A 20,847-nucleotide genomic window follows, 5' to 3' on the forward strand; every position below is an offset into this window, starting at 1 on the left:
GTTGAAGGGGCGGGTGGGTTGGGTGCTTGGGTTGATGTGCGCTCCTTGCACTGCCTGCGCTTGGCTTCCGCTTGCTCCCGGCGAAGAGACTCGAGGTGTTCGGCGCCTTCCCGGATGCTTCTCCTCCACTTTGTGCAGTCTTGGGCCAGGGATTCCCAGGTGTTGGTGGGGATGTTACACTTTTTCAAGGAGGCTTTGAGGGTGTCCTTGAAGCGTTTCCTCTGCCCACCTGGGGCTCTCTTGCCGTGCCAGAGCTCCGAGTAGAGCGCTTGTTTTGGGAGTCTCGTATCAGGCATGTGAACAATGTGACCCGTCCATCGGAGCTGATTGAGCATGGTCAGAGCTTCGATGCTGGGGATGTTGGCCTGAGCAAGAACACTGACGTTGGTGCGCCAATCCTGCCAATGGATTTGCAGAATCTTGCGGAGGCAACGTTGGTGGTACCTCTCCAGTGCTTTGAGGTGCCTATTGTACATGATCCATGTCTCTGAGGCATACAGCAGGGCAGGTATTACTGCTGCCCTGTAGACCATGAGCTTAGTGCCGGGTTTGAGGTCCTGGTCTTCAAACACTCTCTTCCTCAGGCGACCGAAGGCTGCACTGGCACACTGAAGGCAGTGTTGGACTTTGTCGTCGACGTCTGCCCTTGTTGACAGTAGGCTCCCGAGGTATGGAAAGTGGTCCACGTTGTCCAAGGCCTTGTCGTGGATTTTGATAATCGGGGGGCAGCTTGGTAGAGGACCTTTGTCTTATGGATGTTTAGTGTAAGGCCCATGCTCTCGTATGCTTCGGTGAAGGTGTTTACGATGGTTTGGAGTTCGACCTCCGAGTGAGCGCAGACGCAAATTAATTTGCCAATTAAACACCCATTCTACAAGTTTATTAATGTCTTGTTGTATTTTGTTGCATTCTTCCTTTGTATTAATTACATCCCCAATTTGGTATCATCTGCAATTTTAGAAATTGTACTTCTGATTCCCAAATCCAAAACTTTAATATAAATTGTGAGCAACAGTGGTCCCAGCAGCGATCCCTGTGGAACACCACTTCCCACCTTGTGCCAGTCGGAGTATCTGCCCATAACCCCATCTCTGTTTTCTGCTTTGTAGCCAGTTTGCTAACCATTCTGCTACCTGTCCCCTGACTCCACATGCTGTGACCTTATCAAAGGCCTTTTGAAATCCAAATATAGTATGTTTACTACATTACCCTTATCTAGTCTTTCTGTTACTTCTTCAAATAATTCAATAAGGTTGATCAAGCATGACCTTCCCTTTTGAAATCAGTGCTGACTACAGGAAACTCTTTTATCCGGTTGATCAGTAAGTCCGGATTACAGAGGTATACTTACTAAGGTACGAGAGCCCTGTACACGGCCACAGATCCAGGCGTCCCTGTTGCATGGCAACAGGTGCAAGAACCTCGGTTACACGGCCACAGATCCAGGAATCCCGGTTACACGGCCACTAATATGAAGTAAAACTTACCTGAACCTACTCCTGAATTTTGCTGGCTAAGAGAGATTTCCGGTTATTTAGGTGCCAGTAAAAAGAGTGTTTCCTGTATTATATTTTTGGTTTCTAGATGTTTTTCTATTATATCTTTGTGTAAAGATTCCATTATCGTGCCTACCTCTGACGTTAAGCTAACTGATTTATAGTTCCTTGGACCTGTTCTATCTCCCTTTTTAAATATAGGAATAACATTGGCTGTCTGCCAGTCCTCTGGCACTATTCCCTTTTCTAATGAACTGTTATTATATAGATGTAATAGTGCATCTGCTATCTCTTCCCCAACTTCCTTTAATATGGTGTGGATGCAATACATCCGAACCAGGAGTTTTATCCTCTCTAAGTTTGATTAGTTTATCAATTATCTCCCCCCTTTCTACCTTAAATGTCTTTATATCTTTTTTGGTCTCTTCTTCTAATGATAAATACTGAGGTAAAGTAACGATTCAATCTTTCTGCCAGTTCGCTGACAATACCTCGTGCATCCTTTCGTGACCCTATCCCTATCCTGATTTTTCTTTTGTTATTTATTTGTGTCCGTAGAATACTTTTACTATTTCTTTTCATATTCCTTGATAATTTAATTTTGTAGTTCCTCTTTGCTTTCCTAATTGTTATTTTGACTTATTTCCTAACCTCTCCTTTTTGTCATCCTTTCCTTTATTGTCTATATGTACTTAGTGTATGCCTTTTTGTTTAGTTTCAGTTTTACCCTGATCTCTTTATTCATGCATGGTATTTCATTATTGGCTAGTTTGTTCTTGTTTTTTAGCAGAACATATTTCTCCTGAACTCTATTGATCACCGTTTTAAATATTTCATAAGAACATAAGAAATAGGAGCAGGAATAGGCCACTTGGCCCCTCAAGCCTGTTCCGCCATTCAAGATCATGGCTGATCTTGGGCTCAAAGCCACTTCCCAGCCTGCTCCCCATAACCCTTCACTCCCTTATCTTGCAAAAATCTGTCTATCTCCACCTTAAATGTATTTAATGACCCAGCCTTCACAGCGCTCTGGGGCAAAGAATTCCACAGATTTACGACCCTCCGAGAGAAGAAATTCCTCATCTCGGTTCTAAAAGGGCGACCCTTTATTCTGAAACTAAGCCCCCGAGTTCTAGATTTCCCCACGAGGGGAAACATCCTCTCTGCATCTACCTTGTCGAGCCCCCTCAGTATCTTATATGTTTCAATAAGATCACCTCTCATTCTCCTAAATTCCAATGAGTATAGGCCCAGCCTGCTCAACCTTTCCTCATAAGTCAACCCCCTCATCTCTGGAATTAACCTAGTGAATCGTCTCTGAACTGCCTCCAATGCAAGTATATCCTTCCTTAAATGAGACCAAAACTGTACGCAGTACTCAAGGTGTGGTCTCACCAATACCCTGCATCCGCTGCTGTTCTATCTTTTTGTCAAAATTTTTTTTCCAGTTTACCTTCCCAAGTTCCATTCTCATCCCCATAAATTAGCGTTTTTCCAATCTATTACTTTGGTCTTTGTCTTAATTATGTCTTTCTTGATCATTATTTTAAACCTTATTATGACTGCTATTGCCTAGGTGTTCCCCCACACTTGCTTCTCTTATCTGCTCTGGTTCATTTCGCATTACTAGATCCAGTAGTGATTCCTCTCTTGTTGGGCTTCTTATGCAAGAAAGGAGTCTTAAGAAAAGACTTATGATTGCCTCTAGTTTAATATTGGCTCTGGTTATCGAACATTGTGAAAATTACTAGAAGGGATCTGGACATTCCAGAAATGCTCTAGAGGGATACAGAATATAATCTACAATATCCCTGAATGTGGATACCATATGCCATGAAACTGGTCATTTCCCTACCAGATGTACATAATATTGATTCCTTCAGTCAGTGAATCTGGCTACAACTAAAGCAATGTTCAATCGTGACATTCCAAAGCAGCTTAGAAATTATGGTCAAGTTAAATGACTCTCTGGGCTGTTACTTCAGTGCAATACTGAGTCAAACCAAATCCTCTCAGGTGGATGTAAAAGATCCCATGGCACTATTTGAAGAAGAGCAGGGGGTTATTCTAGTGTCCTGGCCAACATTTATCTCTGAACCAATACCTAAAACCAGATGAACTGGGGTTCATTGCGGTTTGTGTTAACATGCTGTGTGCAAATTGGCTGCCGTCTTTCCTACGTTACAATAGTAACTATACTTCAAAAGGAATTAATTGGTTGTAAAGCCCTTTCGACAGCCTGAGGTCATGAAAGGCACTATGTAAATGCAGGTTCTTTCTTTCTTTGCTCATACAATGCCTATGCATAAATGAACAGTTGAGTGTCATACATACAGAATGGGCAGAGTAGGAGAATATTAACCAGGGATTCCCCCTCCTCATTGCTATCCAGTGATCTTTGCTGGAATGTTCACTGCTGAAGTAAAAAAAGAATTATGGTCAGCTGTGATGCACCCAACAGTTGAATATCGAGCATTAATTTCCTAGGCTCATACATAAAGAATAGTCACTTGAGTGAGGTACCAAAGAGTGGCTGGTGCCCATAAAACCATGTCCCACATTACTCAGCCTATTCAGGAAAGGAAAGGAGAAACCTACTCGACAGTCACATTCGTAGTCGCTTAAAGTCACTGGTCCATAGCAGAAACAAAGTGGTCTTAATTGTATCATGCTCCTGCCACATGGAAATGTAATAAACATGAGCAGTCATCGGCTGTGCTGCATCAATTGGAATAACTACACACCAGCTAAACTGGACTGATCTTGTTCAAGTGAGCCAATGTTAATTCAGGCCCTGCCAATCACACTGTCAACTGTATACCAGAATGGAGGTGGCAGAACAACACAGCATTTGAACATAACATAAGAATTAGGAGCAGGAGTAGGCCATACGGCCCCTTGAGCTTGCTCCACCATTCAATAAGATCATGGCTGATCTTCGACCTCAACTCCATTTTCCCGCCCGATCCCCATATCCCTCGATTCCCCTGGAGTCCAAAAATCTATTTATCTCAGCCTTGAATATACTCAAAGACTCAGCATCCACAGCCCTTTGGGGTCAAGGATTCCAAAGATTCACAACCCTGAGTAAAGAAATTCCTCCTGATCTCAGTCTTAAATGGCCGACCCCTTATCCTAAGATTATGCCCCCTAGTTCAAGACTCTCCAGCCTGGGGAAACAATCTCTCAGCGTCTACCTTATCAATCCCCCTCAGAATCTTGTATGGTTCAATGAAATCACCTCTCATTCTTCTAAACTCCAGACAGTATAGCCCAATCCATTCAATCTCTCATAGGACAACCCTCTCATCCCAGGAATCAATCGCGTGAACCTTCGTTGCACCGTCTCCAGGGCAAGTATATCCTTCCTCAGATAAGCAGACCAAAACTGTGCACAGTACTCCAGGTGTGGTCTCACCAAGGCCCTGTACAATTGTAGCAAGACTTCCTTACTCCTGTACTCCAACCCCCTTGCAATAAAGGCCACATGCCATTTGCCTTCCTAATTGTTTGCTGTACCTGCTGCTAACTCTCTGTTTCTTGTACAAGAACACCGAACTCTCTCTGAACACCAACATTTAATAGTTGCTCACCATTTAAAAATATTCTGTTTTTCTATTCTTCCTACCAAAGTGAATAACCTCACATTTCCCCACATTATACTCCATTTGCCACCTTACTGCCCACTCACTTAACCTGTCTATATCCCTTTGCAGACTCTGTCCTCTTCACAGCTTACTTTCCCACCTAGCTTTGTATAGTCAGCAAACTTGGATACATTATACTTGGTCTCTTCATCTAAGTCATTAATATAGTTGTAAATATTTGAGGCTAATGCACTGATCCTTGCGGCACCCCACTAGTTATAGCCTGCCAACCTGAAAATGTATCCCTACTCTCGGTTTTCTGTCCGTTAACCAATCCTCTATCCATGCTAATATATTACCCCAAACCCATGAGCCCTTATCTTGTGTAACAACCTTTTATGTGGCACCTTATCGAATGCCTTTTGTCAAAAGCAGAAAAAAGAGATGCACACAAAAACAGCAGTGCCCGGAATTAAAGCACCATGATCACAAGACAGCAGAGCCAACCAATGGCCTAAGTCACTGGCTTGAACCACAAAACCACCAGTCTGCTGACAAGAGTCATTTTAAATACTGCAGACATTTTCATACATGGAGGTTAGCAAGAAGTCTGTTTAATAAAAAAAGCCTGCACAACGAATATTCTCCACGGGCAAGCACAATGCAGTAAGCGTGTATCAGCAGTACCGCAATATAGAGTCATCGAGTTATACAGCACAGAAAGAGGCCCTTCGGCCCATCGCGTCCGTGCCAGCCATCAAGCCCCGTCTAATCTAATCCCATTTTCCAGCATTTGGTCCGTAGCCTTGTATGCTATGGCATTTCAAGTGCTCACCCAAATGCTTCTTGAATGTTGTGAGGGTTCCTGCCTCTACCACCCTTTCAGGCAGTGAGTTCCAGATTCCAACCACCCTCTGGGTGAAAAAGTTCTTCTCAAATCCCCTCTAAACCTGCTGCCCCTTACCTTGAATCTATGCCCCCTTGTTAGTGACCCCTCTACTAAGGGAAAAAGTTCCTTTCTATCTACCCTATCTATGCCCCTCATAATTTTGTACACATCAATCAGGTCCCCCCTCAGCCTTCTCTGCTCCAAGGAAAACAACCCCAGCCTGTCCAGTCTTTCTTCATAGCTGAAGCGCTCCAGCCCAGGTAACATCCTGGTGAATCTCCTCTGCACCCTCTCCAAAGCAATCACATCCTTCCTATAGTGTGGCGACCAGAACTGCACAGAGTATTCCAGCTGTGGCCGAACCAGCGTTTTGTACAGCTCCATCATAACCTCCCTGCTCTTATATTCTATGCCTCGGCTAATGAAGGCAAGTATCCCATATGCCTTTTTAACCACCTTATCCACCTGTTCTGCTGCCTTCAGGGATCCATGTACATGCACACCAAGGTCCCTCTGATCATCTGTCTTTCCTAGGGTCTTACCATTCATTGTGTATTCCCTTGCCTTGTTAGTCCCTCCAAAATGCATCACCTCACACTTTTCAGGGTTAAATTCCATTTGCCACTGTTCCGCCCATCTGACCAACCCATCTATATCGTCCTGCAGACTGAGGCTACCCTCCTCACTATTTACCACCCCACCAATTTTCGTGTCATCTGCGAACTTACTGATCATACCTTTTACGTTCACATCCAAATCATTAATGTAGACCACAAACAGCAAGGGACCCAGCACCGATCCCTGCGGTACCCCACTGGACACAGGCTTCCAGTCACAAAAACAACCTTCGACCATCACCCTCTGCCTTCTGCCACTAAGCCAGTTTTGGATCCAATGTGCCAAGGCACCCTGGATCCCATGGGCTCTTACCTTCTTGACCAGTCTCCTATGCGGGACTTTATCGAAAGCCTTACTGAAATCCATGTATACTGTTGCCTCACAGCGCCAGGGACCCGGGTTCAAATCCGGCCTCGGGTGACTGTCTGTGTGGAGTTTGCACATTCTCCCTGTGTTTGCGTGGGTTTCCTCCGGGTGCTCCGGTTTCCTCCCACAGTCCAAAAATGTGTGGGTTAGGTTGATTGGCTATGATAAATTGACCCTTAGTGTTAGGGGGATTAAATATGTGGGGTTACGGGATCGGGTGGGATATGTGTCGGTGCAGGCTCGATGGGCCGAAATGGCCTCTATCTGCACTGTGGGGTTTCTGTGATTCTGTGAAATCCATGTATACCACATCCACTGCACTACCCTCATCCACACACATAGTCACCCCCTCGAAAAATTCAATCAAATTGGTCAGACATGATCTTCCCTTGACAAAGCTATGCTGACTATCCCTGATTAATCCTTGCCTCTCCAAGTGGAGACTAATTCTGTCCCTCAGAATTTTTTCCAATAATTTCCCTACCACTGATGTTAGGCTCACTGGCCTGTAATTCCCTGGTTTATCCCTACTACCCTTCTTGAATAATGGTACTGTTAGCTGTTCTCCAGTCCTCTGGCACATCCCCTGTGGCCAGAGAGGTTCTGAAAATTTGTGTCAGAGCCCCTGCAATCTCCTCCTTTGCCTCACACAGCAGCCTAGGATACATCTCGTCCGGGCCTGGGGATTTATCCACTTTTAAGCCTGCTAAAACCGCTAGTACCTCCTCCCTCTCGATGCTAATATGTTCAAGTATATCACAGTCCCCCTGCCCGATTTCTATGTCTACATCGTCCTTCTCCATAGTGAACACAGATGCAAAAAATTCATTTAAAACCCCATCTACATCTTCTGGCTCCACACACACATTGCCACTTTGGTTCCTAATGGGCCCTACTCTTTCCCTAGTTATCCTCTTGCCCTTAATATACTTATAAAACACCTTAGGATTTTCCTTTATTTTGCTCGCCAGTGTTATTTCATGGCCCCTCCTCGCTCTCCTAATTTCATTTTTAAGTATCCCCCTGCACTTTTTATACTCCTCTAGGGCTTCCTCTGTCTTTAGTCCTTTGTATCTGCCAAAAGCCTCCCTTTTTTCCCTAATCCATTCTCGTATATCCCTTGACATCCAAGGTTCCCTGGGCTTGTTGGTCCCACCCTTGACCTTTACGGGAACATGTTGCCATTGTACTCTCTCAATTTCCTTTCTGAAAGACTCCCATTGCTCCGATGCGGATTTTCCTACAAGTAGCTGATCCCAGTCCACTTTGGTCAGATCCTGCCTTATCATATTAAAATCGGCCTTCCCCCAATTTAGAACCTTAATTTCCGGTCCATCTCTGTCCTTTTCCATGACTACCTTAAATCTCACCGAATTATGGTCACAGTCACCAAAGTGCTCACCTACTAACACTTCTACCACTTGCCCGGCCACATTCCCTAGAATTAGGTCCAGTACTGCCCCCTCTCTTGTAGGAATTTCTACATGCTGGCTCAAAAAGCTCTCCTGGATGCACTTTAAGAATTCTGCACCCTCTAAGCCTTTCACACTCTGACTATCCCAGTTAATATTGGGCAAGTTGAAATCCCCCACTATTATTACCCTATTATTTGCACATTTCTCTGAGATTTGCCTACATATCTGTTCCTCTATCTCCCCCTGACTGTTTGGGGGCCTATAGTACACTCCCAGCAAAGTGCTTGCCCCCTTTTTGTTTTTAAGTTCTACCCATATGGCCTCATTAGAGGAACCTGTTAATATATAATCCCTCCTTACAGCAGTAATTGACTCCTTAATTAATATTGCGACACCCCCTCCTCTTTTACCCCCCCCCCCCCCCCCCCCGGTCTCGCCTGAAGATGCTATACCCCGGAATATTGAGCTGCCAGTCTTGCCCCTCCCTCAACCATGTCTCCGTGATAGCAACAATATCATACTCCCATGTGTTCATCAACACCTTCAGTTCATCCACCTTATTCGCAAGACTCCTTGCATTAAAATAAATGCCATCCAGCCTTGCCCTACTCCCTTGTGCCGTTACATATTTGCTCTGCCTTCCAAGCGGACTTGTTTTTTCCTCTATATTTGGCTGTACATCACCCCCTATTATAGCTCCACTCTGTATCCCATCCCCCTGCCAAGTTAGTTTAAACCCCCCCAACAGTGCTAGCAAACCTCCCCGCAAGGATATTTGTCCCGTTCTGGTTCAGGTGCAACCCGTCCGACTTGTACAAGTCCCACCTTCCCCAGAAGCAGACCCAGTGATCCAGGAAACTAAAGCCCTCCCTCCTGCACCAACTCTTTAGCCACGCATTCATCTGCTCTATCCTCCTATTCCTATACTCACTAGCACGTGGCACCAGGAGTAATCCAGAGATTACAACCTTTGAGGTCCTGCTCTTCAATCTGCTACCTAGCTCCCTAAATTCTTGCTGCAGGACCTCATCCCTCTTCCTACCCATGTCGTTGGTCCCATATGATCCGTTGGGTATCAAACCAGGCACATGACCTTAGTTATTGATGTACAAATGTACTGATGTCAATCCAAAATGCTGTTGAGTTTGAGCTCTGAAAGTGATAGTCACAGAGGAACATTGATCACTAGGCAGAGATTGGCATGAGTACTGTGTTGATGCATCATAGATATGGTATGATCACAGTCCATAAAGTTTATAATTGTTGTAATGTAGCGAGTATAACTGGACTAAACATATGCGATAAACCAAAAAGCAGGGAATGTCAGAAATACAAAGCAGGTCCATTGACATCTGAATGAGAAAAGACAGGTGAGTGTTTCAAGTAAAAAAAACTTTATTAGAACTATTAGTTCTAAATGAAAGGTTTTTACCTGAAATGTTAATCTGTCGTCGTCATTCAGGTGCCAACAAACCTGCTGTGTATTTCCAACATTTTCTGTTTTTGTTACAAACCTCTGATTAACTCCTAGAAGACTGATCAGCAGCCAATACTTCATATAAGAGATAAAAATCCTTATGTTGCAGCTGCTGTAACTTACTGGTGGAGTGGAGTTATGCAACAGTCCCACTCTGATCTCTGTTACCGGAAACAGATAAACCAATCCCTCCAATGGCAGGGGATCCAGGAACCCTACAGTGTAATCAACCAACATGCTTGCAGTTGGTGGCAATGAGAGCCTCCTGAAACATGAGTTTCACTTCCTGCCTCCAATCCAAGCTGTCATCTCTGGCAAATATCAATGGTATGTGTTGATCACACATTGATGTATAGTGTCAATTTGGGCACTGTCTGTAGACAGACTGGCATGATCCTTGCATATGTGTAAAGGTATATTTGTGACAAAGGACAAACTGGATGTGCTTGAATCTCACACGTGCAATGTTTCCAGTGGTGACTGAATTTGGCCCACAGTATAAATGGAACAGATTTGATATACCATTGGAAGCAGCTCAGTAATACTGAAGGGGTATAATAGGGAATAAGGCGGAGTGTTTCCTCTCACAGAGATTACAGAGAGGAAGAAATTACAGTGAGTTAGAACTCCAGTCATTCAAAATTAAAATTGGGGGATAGGACTGACTTTCTGTTAGTGAAATATAACAACAACCACCAGATGCACAGTTGGGATTAAAAAGGTCTTTAAGGGGGTACTGCTTTCATGAAAGAAAGTTTGGCAAAGTTTTTTTTATTTCAGTGAGGGAGAACTGTACTTAATTTTCATTACGACAAACACACAAGTGATATGTGTTTCAAGGTGATTAACTGATTTACGGGATTTACGTATCATATGTTTGTGAACAAATAAAATATATTTGTAAAGCACTTTCATGATGGTGGTATCTTTTAATTTGCCAATTTTCTCCCCTTCTTTCCTGAATGTACTGGCTGAGGTGCAGAGATGCTCGTCACCTTCCAGTACCTGCACAGTTGATCATTCTTCAAGTACAGGTTGAGCATCCCAAATCCGGAGTTCCAGAATCCGGGACGATTGGTGGCAGGGGTCCAGAATCTGTAAAATGTTCCGGAATCTGGACACCCTGAGGGAGGCTTACCAAAAACCGGAAATAGCGCAACCTGGGCCCAGGCATTTCTGGACTCGGCACGGGTTTCTGATGTCCGAAGTCCGGAAATATCGCAACCTGGGTTTGGGCGTTTCCGGACATCAGAAACACGTTCCGAAGTCCGGAAAAACCCCAAAACCGGCTCGGCCTCGGTCCCGAGGTTGCTGGATTTGGGACGCTCAACCTGTATGACCAAGCTGATGCGCTACTTACAGTATTTGTGTCTGGGGGCATCACAGCCAAGCCAAATCCCATTCTCACCTAATGCTCATGTATGCACACTTTCCAGTAGGGATCACTAGAACGGGATCAGAAACTGGGCACTGAAGCCAACTGTAGTGCACCAGCTAGAATCGACTAACTCAGCAGTAATAGACAGCGAGAAGGCTATGCTAGTAAAAGCAACCACATCGCCAGAATCCACAAATAGATTTGATCACAGCTAATTCTGGAAGTTAGACCATCCCTGGCTCCTTTTGTGCCTACACGGCAATTTCAAAATCTCTGTCCTCACCTACAAGTCCCTTGATTGCTTCCCCCTCTCCCTACAACCCATGTTCCTGTACTCTCCCTCCACACTTTCTATTTTCGCCTCATTAGCATCCCTCCTCTTCGCTCTACTAATGGCTGCAGAGCCTTCAGCCATGAAGCTCTCCTTAAGCCCCTCTACCTTGCTACCTCTCTCCCCTCCTTCAAAAAGGTATCCTCACAACCTACCTCAAACTTGCTTTTGGTCACCCCTCCCCCCATATTTCAGTATCCAGTTATATTCTCTCTCTCTCTCTCTCTCCCAAACCGCTCAATCTATGTTTCACAGTGAATTTTAGAAACACAATTCAAATAATTGTTAAAAAAAATCACTTCTCCTAAACAACAGTCAGCACGGTTTCAGGTGCAGTGTATGTCAACTTGTGTGGCACAGAGTTGTAGAATGTAACCTAGTATCCCTGCTCACAACTGTCCCACCATGGGCAAGTGCCATGTGAAACTCAAGTTTATCCTTGTAGGAAGACCACATAAGGAGTTACCATACGCCACTCTCGATAGCCAATGACACCCCCCTTAGTATCCAGCTTCAAAGTGGTATTGGTGATAGGCTGCGAACCAGTCAACCCCCCACCCCGGCCAGAGATGGTGCGGAGAGAGCCATACAAGAGGAAGCATACCCTCAATTCTCACTCATTTAAAACTGCAACCAATTTGGACTTCTCTCTCTTCTAAAAGTAAATATAGCTTTATTTGTTTAAATGGGTTTGTGGTCAGTCTCAAGTCTTTCTGATCATAAATCTCACTAACATTTCTCTGATCTTGACTACCACGAGGAAGAGAAGAAAATCTCTCAAGACAGAAACTGACCCTCAAACAAAACCATGCACAGAAAACTGCACAGTGTTGAAAGTAGTGACAGGACTGAAATGGTTTTGGTTTTTCATTTCCTTGCCCAGTGATTCTGTCTCTTTAAGATGGTTTTCGGTAAACAGATATTTCCTCCCCAGAGACCAGAGCAGAGATTTGTATTGAACAGTAAGTGCACACCTACATGCTTTAGAAACTTTGTGGAAACATCACACTTTACTGCAGCTTGTATAAACAATGCTCCACAGTCCTCAACACAGTAGCAGAGAACAAGCCTGTCACAAATAGCACAGCCTTCGAAGAGACGCTCATCACAACATTTAAACTCTTCAAAGTCAGGGTCATCAGAAATAAAACAGCAGATTCATAGTCTAATACACTGCTGAATTAAGCTGTTGCTACTGGTAACGGATCTTGCAATTTTAAACTGTCCATCACAATCACTTTTCTGCCCAGTGAGATGCAACTGCTCCATTTTATCCTAAGGAAAAGACCCTATCTTGGTCTAACCCCATTTATTGCTAGTCACAATCATTAATATAAACAAGTTACACAACAAACTTTGTGCTAATCAAATGTTGTTTTGTTTACACATAATGCAAACTGTGATTTAACTTGGGTGTGAAGACCCTTATTCCCATCGGCCTGGTTACTGATTGACGCACCGTTACACTGCAAGATCCTCATCTCAGATCTAGCCACCAACTGGCATATGGTTACACTATAAGATACATACTCTCACTGATTGACACACAGTTATACTGTTAAGGCCCGTATTCTTGCAGCTCATTATTGTATCAGGTGTACAAATATGAAGGTCAGGAACATTCTAAAATTGGGAGAAAAGTCGGTGTGTAATTCATATTGCTGGATGAAGAAGTGTTTTTACTGGGGAAGGGGACGAGTAAAAAATTCATACAACACTAACAGCAGTATCCGCATGTTCCTAAATGCGCGTCTCGTCACTGCATTTACATGAAGTTGTTCTCTATATGGCCTGAATCAAGAACAAATTTTGACAAACAGGAAGCACGTGATTTGCCTACAAGCGTTAATACTCTTATCCAGTTAAGCCAGATCACAGTCATGTATTATATTACCGGCAGGTCACAAACTGATAGAGCTAAAGGAAATGTTGCCGTGGCAACTCAAAACCAGGCCACAAAATGAAACCCATACTTGCTTAGCAACTTCCTGACTGCTTTGCAAATGTAACCAATCTTAAAAGTTCTTTTTTCCCCAATTAAAAGGAAGTAATATTACAATTCTACCAACAAACTCTGAAAATTAAAACTAGGAAATCATTATTTTTAGTGGGGAAATTAAAAAATAAATTTGTTGATTTAGACAATCCTGCTACAGTATTTTCAACCTGGATGTGCATGTGAGCACCCACGTGTGCCTGTGCACCTAAAGCCTCACATCTGTCAAGCAAAGGTGCCACATGGGACAGTAATGTCCACAGTGTCTTTTCAATCTACCTGACCAAGAGCTATTGGGGCCAGCTGGGTTAGGTGAGCTTACTGCATTTGTTGCTTTAGGCAATCTGGAAAGAGATGGAATTGTGTGCACTACATGCATACAAAATTAAAGCCCATATGGACCAGGAAGGCCCAGGTTTGATTCCTAGCCTCTCCTAAGTTAGCTGAGCTCATATGGACTCTCAATAGAGATGCTTTAATTAACCTCAGATTAAAAAATAAAGTAGCCAGGATTGCTGCTCCTGATCACTGACTCTTACTTGAAGTGTGTGAACATTTGAGGAGATGTGTCCACATCCTTTTAAATGTCACCCAAAGGGCAATTTTCTGGTCCCCCTCATTGGGCTACCTCACTGCACAAGGCCAAAGATGCACATAAGCTGTAAATAATTGTTCTAATGAGCTGACCACAGATAATTGAAAGCAATCAAGATTCTACAACAACTTGCATCTATAAAGTGGCCTTTAATATAGAAAAACATCCCAAGGCGCCTCACAGAGGCGTAATCAAAAAATTAGATGCCAAGCCCCAAGGAGGGGGGAGGTCTTAAAAGGAGGAAATGGAGAAGCGGAGGGTTTCGGGAGATAATTTCAGAATGTGGGGCCTAGGCTGCCAAGGGCATGGCTGCCAATGGTGGGGTTAAGGATGGCGGAGTTAAGGATGGGGGGGGGGGGTATGCGCAAGAGGGCAGAATCAGAGGATTATGAAATGCTTGGGGGGCTGTAAGGCTGCATGAGGTTACAGAGATAGAGAGCGGCGAGACCATCACTTCTAGCTACATTGCACTCTTGGCTACACTTGTTCCTAGGCATTGCGGCCTGCACTTTGGCAGAGTAGCTACCCTAGCAGGCCTCTTAGCATCTGAAAAGAGAAAAGGCAAATTACAGACAGGAGTTCTGGGAAAGGGTCTTCTCAAGAAACCTGCCTTTTCTATTTTAAGAAGCCGATGGATCTCCAGTTTCTTTTAAGTCCTTCAATTTTAGTATTTAAATATTTTTGCCTCCCTATTCTTAATTTCTTCCACCAACCTTTTGTGGTGTCCGTTCTTTTTGTGTTGTCCACCTGGTATTCGAAATTGAGTCAATGATAGTACAGAATATAAACGGTCTTCCTCGTGTTTTGTTTGCTCCGAGTGAACTTCTCCTTCATCAGTGCATGCATGACTTAAAAGGATTAACAGACTGAAGTGTCTATTGATAGTCATGAGCTCAACTGGATTTCAGTCCAAGTGTGTTTGAACAGTTTGTACAGTTTCCAAGTATTTCATTCTCGAGCCAATCACAGCATATTTAAAAGGAGCAGAGTGACAGCTAAACATTATATACACCACCTCCTTGAGCCTTTTTTTTTTGGTCAGCTGCATATCTGACAAATGTGAAAACTTATCATGGTTATGGGTATGCGCCCCTAGCTACTGCGAAATCTAAACTTGTAGAATTTCCATTTGCCAAAAGAACAGTGCACAATCTCTCCCCATAGGGACACACCCAACGTTCTCTATAAAAGGTGCGCGGCGTGCAGCCCGGGACCAGCTTTTTCAATGTAAAGTTTCATGCATATGCGCAAAACTGTGAAGAGGTCACACAGTCCCTTAAAAGGGGACACTGACCCAAAAAAAGAGGGAATATTGGACACACCCCTCTTAAACTCCAGAATGTTTAGGCACATGTTGGCAGAGCAGGCTGCTTGTCCAGCCAGGACCATCCTACTCATTAGGGCTTTGGCCTGCAGGACTATCTAGAGCCAACTGGAAAGAATCCCAACTCCTAGTGAAAGGTCTACTCCTCCATGTTCCATCAGTGAGCCAGACTGGCTGGTCAATCTGCCTTGTTCAGTTATCAGATTAGCAATTCTGCCACAAATTGCACTATAGATCCAAGAGACCCCACATACTCTCCCCCAAGAAGGATAGTCACTATCTGATCTTTAGACAAATGACAAATGTGGGTATGAGCTCTCACTAGGTGGATAGCAAGTATTAGTTCCTCACAAGCAACATGGTGGATAGCACAACTCACCATAAAATGAGTGTACAGTATTGCCACCAGACTACAGACCGCAGCATGGGCCCACTCATATCCCATTGGTTCCACCAATTGAAGGTGTGCCTCTCCGCAATCTAATCATGGTAGGTACCGAAACTAGATATATGAGCAGGTGTTCTTACGTCCAGGTAATACATTCCTGCAGTAATTGTCCCAAGTCTCAGCATTTTCTCATTAGCTAAAGAACAAACATCTGCCTTCAGCATGGTGGAAGGGCCTACACAAAGCAGCTTATGTCTTGTGCAGAATTGGACTTGACATTAGGCTAACTCATTACCAACTGCTTAATCTTCATGGTCTTCACATGAGGGGCTTTAGTAAAGAGGCGTGCCTACTGTGCAATTACTTCAATCTAGGATATTTTGAGCAGCAGGTAGGCTGGAGCCATCCAGCCCTGCTGTTCCTTTTGGTCATAAATCTACCTCACAGCCTGATCCTGGATCTCACACATGGGCTACAGCGAGCCTTCCATTGTATGCCTTGGAATTCTGAACTATGAAGGAGAACTACACGTGAAATACAAGCATAACCTGCATTAAGACTCTGCTGTCATTGGAATGAGTCCAAAGTGCTCCTGAAGGACTGTTGAGACTAAAGTTGGCGCCTACTAGGACTCCCAGGTGACGATATGAATCAACAATTAGAACAGAAGCCCCCTGTATTTTCCAGTCAATACCCTTAAAGATCGATCTTGGGCCAAGCAAACTTATAATCACACTTGGAGACATATCCATATGTTAGCCCATTGTGTAAGATGGTAGGCAGAGTCCACTAAATCCATGTGAGTTTACCAAGAACACATCTGTGAAAGGGAGTGCTGAAATACTTTCAGAAATGCTGAGAACAGACACTCCCAAGTCCCTTACAATACCATCCAATATATTGCTGATGAAGACATCGAATGGCTAATGGTGGACAATACTACCTCACCTTTTTGACAGATAGGTCCAATGATTCTTCCATCTATCCTTTAAATGGATCTTGGAGCTGCAGTGCACATCTTGTATAAAATCCAAGATTTGGCCTACTACTCCCATAGCTTTCAGCTTCTTCATGAAGGTTGTATGAGGCACTAGGTCAAAAGCCTTATGCAAACTGATGCATGCAATGTAAGTGGGTTTCACCGGCACCTTTCTTCAGTCTCAGAGCCATCCAACCTGTCCTACACATTACTTGCAAGAGTGGAATCCTGCCTGTTGCTTTCGGATTACTCCACAGCTTTCCAGAACATCCGATATATGTACCGCAACAACCAGCAGAACCCCCACAGATGTAAGATTCTGCAGTAGTTTACAGGCTCACTGGGGTCCTTCTTCCTGTGGATAGAAACTACTACAACAACACCCTGCATTTATATAGTGCCTTTAACACTCTAGAACACGGAAAGTATGCGTGTCTCAATCAGAATCACCAGCCTGACCGATGTCTACCAATGCATGCGCACCATCTTCTCGAAGCCAAACTCATCTGGTGTCCTTTTTGCATCAGATCCTCTCTTTCTACTAGCATAAACTCCACAGGGGCAGGTGGGAGAAACATTTTAAAAATACAGATTTTTACCTTTCTGTAACAACAAAAAATCTGAATTCTGTAAAGCCAAAGAAGGGCTAAAAAAAATGTTTTAAATGGGGAAAAGGTAAATAAATGCATATTAAAAAGTTTTGATACACATCCTTCATACTTCAGGAGTCACACTTGAAATGGCACTTTGGATAAAACAGCAAAAGATCACATTTGAACAATCTTAAAAAAAAAAGAAAGCCAGTCATTTCCTACTGGTTTTTCTGACCATGTGATAACCTGGCCTTTCCCCAACAAGAAGAAAAGTGGCTGCCAATCGGAGAATTTTTCAGTAATAATAGAAATTTTCATCTATTTGAGATCAGAATTAAGACCACATCCCAACAGAGAGGAATTAAGCAGTGGCCTTAAAAGGACAGGTCAGGTTAGTAGATACCAAGTACTCCAGACTACTCACGAGTTACTAAATTATAAATACACTGACTGTTATTTACCATTAATCAACTCGATACTATCACTCCATAGACGTGTAATTCCATCACAACCAGGAATCTTTCAGTATAATGATGTTTTCATACATCAGCCACGCTCCTGCTGACATTTATGGTGGATTTCAGTTCCATAGGTTCAGAACGCCTCCAGTACCTGCCCCAAGTGTCCATTCTTAATGTATGAGCGCAGGCAAAGAATGGCAAGGAGCAGGGGAAGAAAACCACAGAAGAACTTAATTCTGTCAGCAACCAACATATCTGGAGCAGGAACCCTGGCACAATTTCCCCCAACAATGTTCGTGTGTGCTGAAATGCCCCCATCAGTGCCCAGCTCAGATCAGCTAACTTAGAAACCAAGAATCAAATCTGGGGCCTTACTGGTATATGTGGCTCAGCACCACAGTCTCCAATACACCTACCAGCTGAGCCATTAAGGAAGACACTTTCTGTCTTATTACTTGCATGTCTACGTCGAGACATTGAACAATATACACTTACCTTGCCATGGTCCTTCTCCACCTTTCGGAAACACTTGTTCAAGGACAGATTGTGCCGTACAGAGTTCTTCCAGCCAGTAGGTGCGTTGGTAAAATACGGAAAACGTTCCAATATCCAATTGTAGATATCCTTGACTGGCAGGCATTTTCTGGCTGAGTCTTCAATCGCCATAAAAATAAGGCAGCTAAAAGAATAAGGAGGCTTAGAGTTCAATCCACGCTTGTCATTGTTCAGAGAATCCGAAAGAGGTGAAGGCGAAGCGTCTTCTTCGGTGATGTCACGTGTAGGGCTAACACTGCGAAGCATCTCACTGCCCAGGCTGAAGTTCTTCAGGAGGTTTTTATTTTCATGAAGCCAGTTCAAGTTTGTAAGCTCCTCGTCATCCATCATTCCTTTGTTCGCAGAAATGGCCTTCGGCCTTGTGGCACCAGCCATCTCTGGAAGAATGTCTACTGGGCAACTTGAATTCAAGCTGCAAGACTCCCCTACGCCTGGGGTCTCAGCTTTCTTCGTAGGAGACATGCCGATAATTGGACCCATTTAAACCTCACATCTGTCAGGCAAAGAAAAGTGAAGATAGTCAGAGGACAAACTTGCTATTTCCATCCTTAATCACTTCCATAACACATCACATTCTTAATAACCAGCTATATAAAGTTCTACTTATCAGTCAAAATAGTACTTCAGGCAATCTTTAGCAATAGCAAAAGATGACTGCTCTATGGAATGTTCAGTGTTCTTCTGCACCTCTGCTTGTTCAGCAAAATTATCCAATGGGTACCTGAAGCCATACATACACAGGAAGGTCGCAGGTTTGATTCAGTCTGCTCTGAGTCACCTGACCTCAGCTGAGATATCAGTAGGAGTGTTAGAATTGGCCTCAGCACCCTGAGCTAGAGAAGAAAAAATGTCCCAGAGTTACCACATCTAATTTATCCTGTTTCCCTAGCGTGTGTGAGAGAGAGAACATCAGTGAGGATAAAATTATGCTTGGTTATCCGATACTCTTCACAGCGCAATCACTGTCAAGCCCCATTAATGAATAACAGTTTGGTAAAATAGCAGAGAATGTCTGTGAAACCATATCCCATGAAGGTATCAACAGTTTCAAGAGAGGAGGTGGAGAGGGCAGATAATTGGCAAGGGAAATCAAAAAAAACTTCTTTCACTTCTGACTTTGGATGATGCAGGGGGTTAGAACATGGTTCTTTTACCTCCCCAAGTGGTGCAGTGGGTTAGATTCCTGTACATTCAACAAATCATCATTTTTATCTGCTCTGTTTTCAGTTAGAGATTGGGCCTCATACTACCCCAACCACATGCAGAATTGCTGTTGCCAGTTATGAGCCCCTTGTTGCATCACACTAACTATCAAGACTATATATGTCAAATTCAGCTCAATGTATGTCGTCAATAACAAAACCAGTTTTTGCCCCAACTCACTTTGCACAAACCAAACAGCAACTAGTGTCCACACAATGTGGGTATACTGCCTGTTACTGTCAAATGACTCAACAACTCGCTCTGCTGCATGTCAGGGAGACACATTGCATCATACCACAAAAGAGTTGAGATACTCAAAGCCAGATGGAACAGGCTCCTTCATTACTTAGTGAATAAATGCATTTTGTTGTTATTGTAGGCTTACTAGCCAAGAAAGTTCCAGGTTCATTCCTGGCTATCTGTTGACTAGCTAGTTTCATCTATTGGCCAGGCTAACACCAGACCTCGAGAGTGAACCATCAGGGATCGAAGCTCGGGACCAGGAAAATCGGGGACAAGGTTACCACGAAATAGAGACAGATGCTGAGAAAGGCCAAGGAAATGGAGATAGTGGTTGGCTTAAGTTTGGTAGAAGTAGTAAGGTAAGCAAGAAAGCCTCTGAAGTTACACAAGAAATTACACCAATGAACAGATACAAGGCTTTGTCTACCACATTACAACAGTGACTACGTTTCAAAAAAAATTAATTGGCTGTTATGTGCTTTTGGATGCCCTGATATTGTGAAAAGCATTATATAAATGCAACTTCTTTCTTTCTCTCAAGAGGAACAATGGCCAAGGTGGGGGGGGGGGGGGGGGGGGGGCGGAGGGGATCGTGAGTGGGGTGCTCCAGAGCTTAGTGCTGGAACCACCACTGTTTCTCATTTACATAAATGACAGATTCAGAAACTGAACACAAAGTGATCAAATTTGCAGATGATACCAAACAAGGGAGGGTCAGTGGAATCAGGAGAGGCAGCTCAGAAATTATATCAGTGGAACAACAGCAGATAAAATTACTCCACAGATGCTCCACATAGGAAGGAAAAATAAGTGGCACATGTACAGTACTCCAAAAATGGTGCTGAAATAGCTAAGGGTAAACCAAGAGGGTCGATGGAGTCTTAGTGGGCTCAATGCTCAACATAGCCAACCAATTCAGAGCAGCAATCAACAAAGTCAATCAAATGTTAAAT

At 43.7% G+C, this 20,847-nt stretch overlaps 1 protein-coding gene and 1 long non-coding RNA gene across 5 annotated transcripts in view; one reads left to right on the plus strand and one right to left on the minus strand.

The window, feature by feature from the left end:
• Positions 1 to 20,847, plus strand: part of LOC147121032 (uncharacterized) — a 130,432-nt gene that overhangs the window by 88,701 nt on the left and 20,884 nt on the right. The gene's annotated exons all lie outside the window — the stretch shown is intronic.
• LOC147121033 (forkhead box protein N2-like) overlaps positions 1 to 20,847 on the minus strand; it is a 77,759-nt gene that overhangs the window by 40,522 nt on the left and 16,390 nt on the right. For all 3 annotated transcript variants that reach the window (XM_085980362.1, XM_085980359.1, XM_085980360.1), the window contains one exon: positions 18,389 to 18,941. In XM_085980362.1, the coding sequence (XP_085836488.1) occupies positions 18,389 to 18,928 (540 nt within the window). In that variant the 5' untranslated portion in view covers positions 18,929 to 18,941. The remainder of the gene's footprint in view (positions 1 to 18,388; positions 18,942 to 20,847) is intronic.

Source organism: Somniosus microcephalus, chromosome 3, assembly GCF_052327205.1.
Source record: "Somniosus microcephalus isolate GS21.2 chromosome 3, FLI_Smic_1.0, whole genome shotgun sequence".
Lineage (NCBI taxonomy): Eukaryota > Metazoa > Chordata > Chondrichthyes > Squaliformes > Somniosidae > Somniosus > Somniosus microcephalus.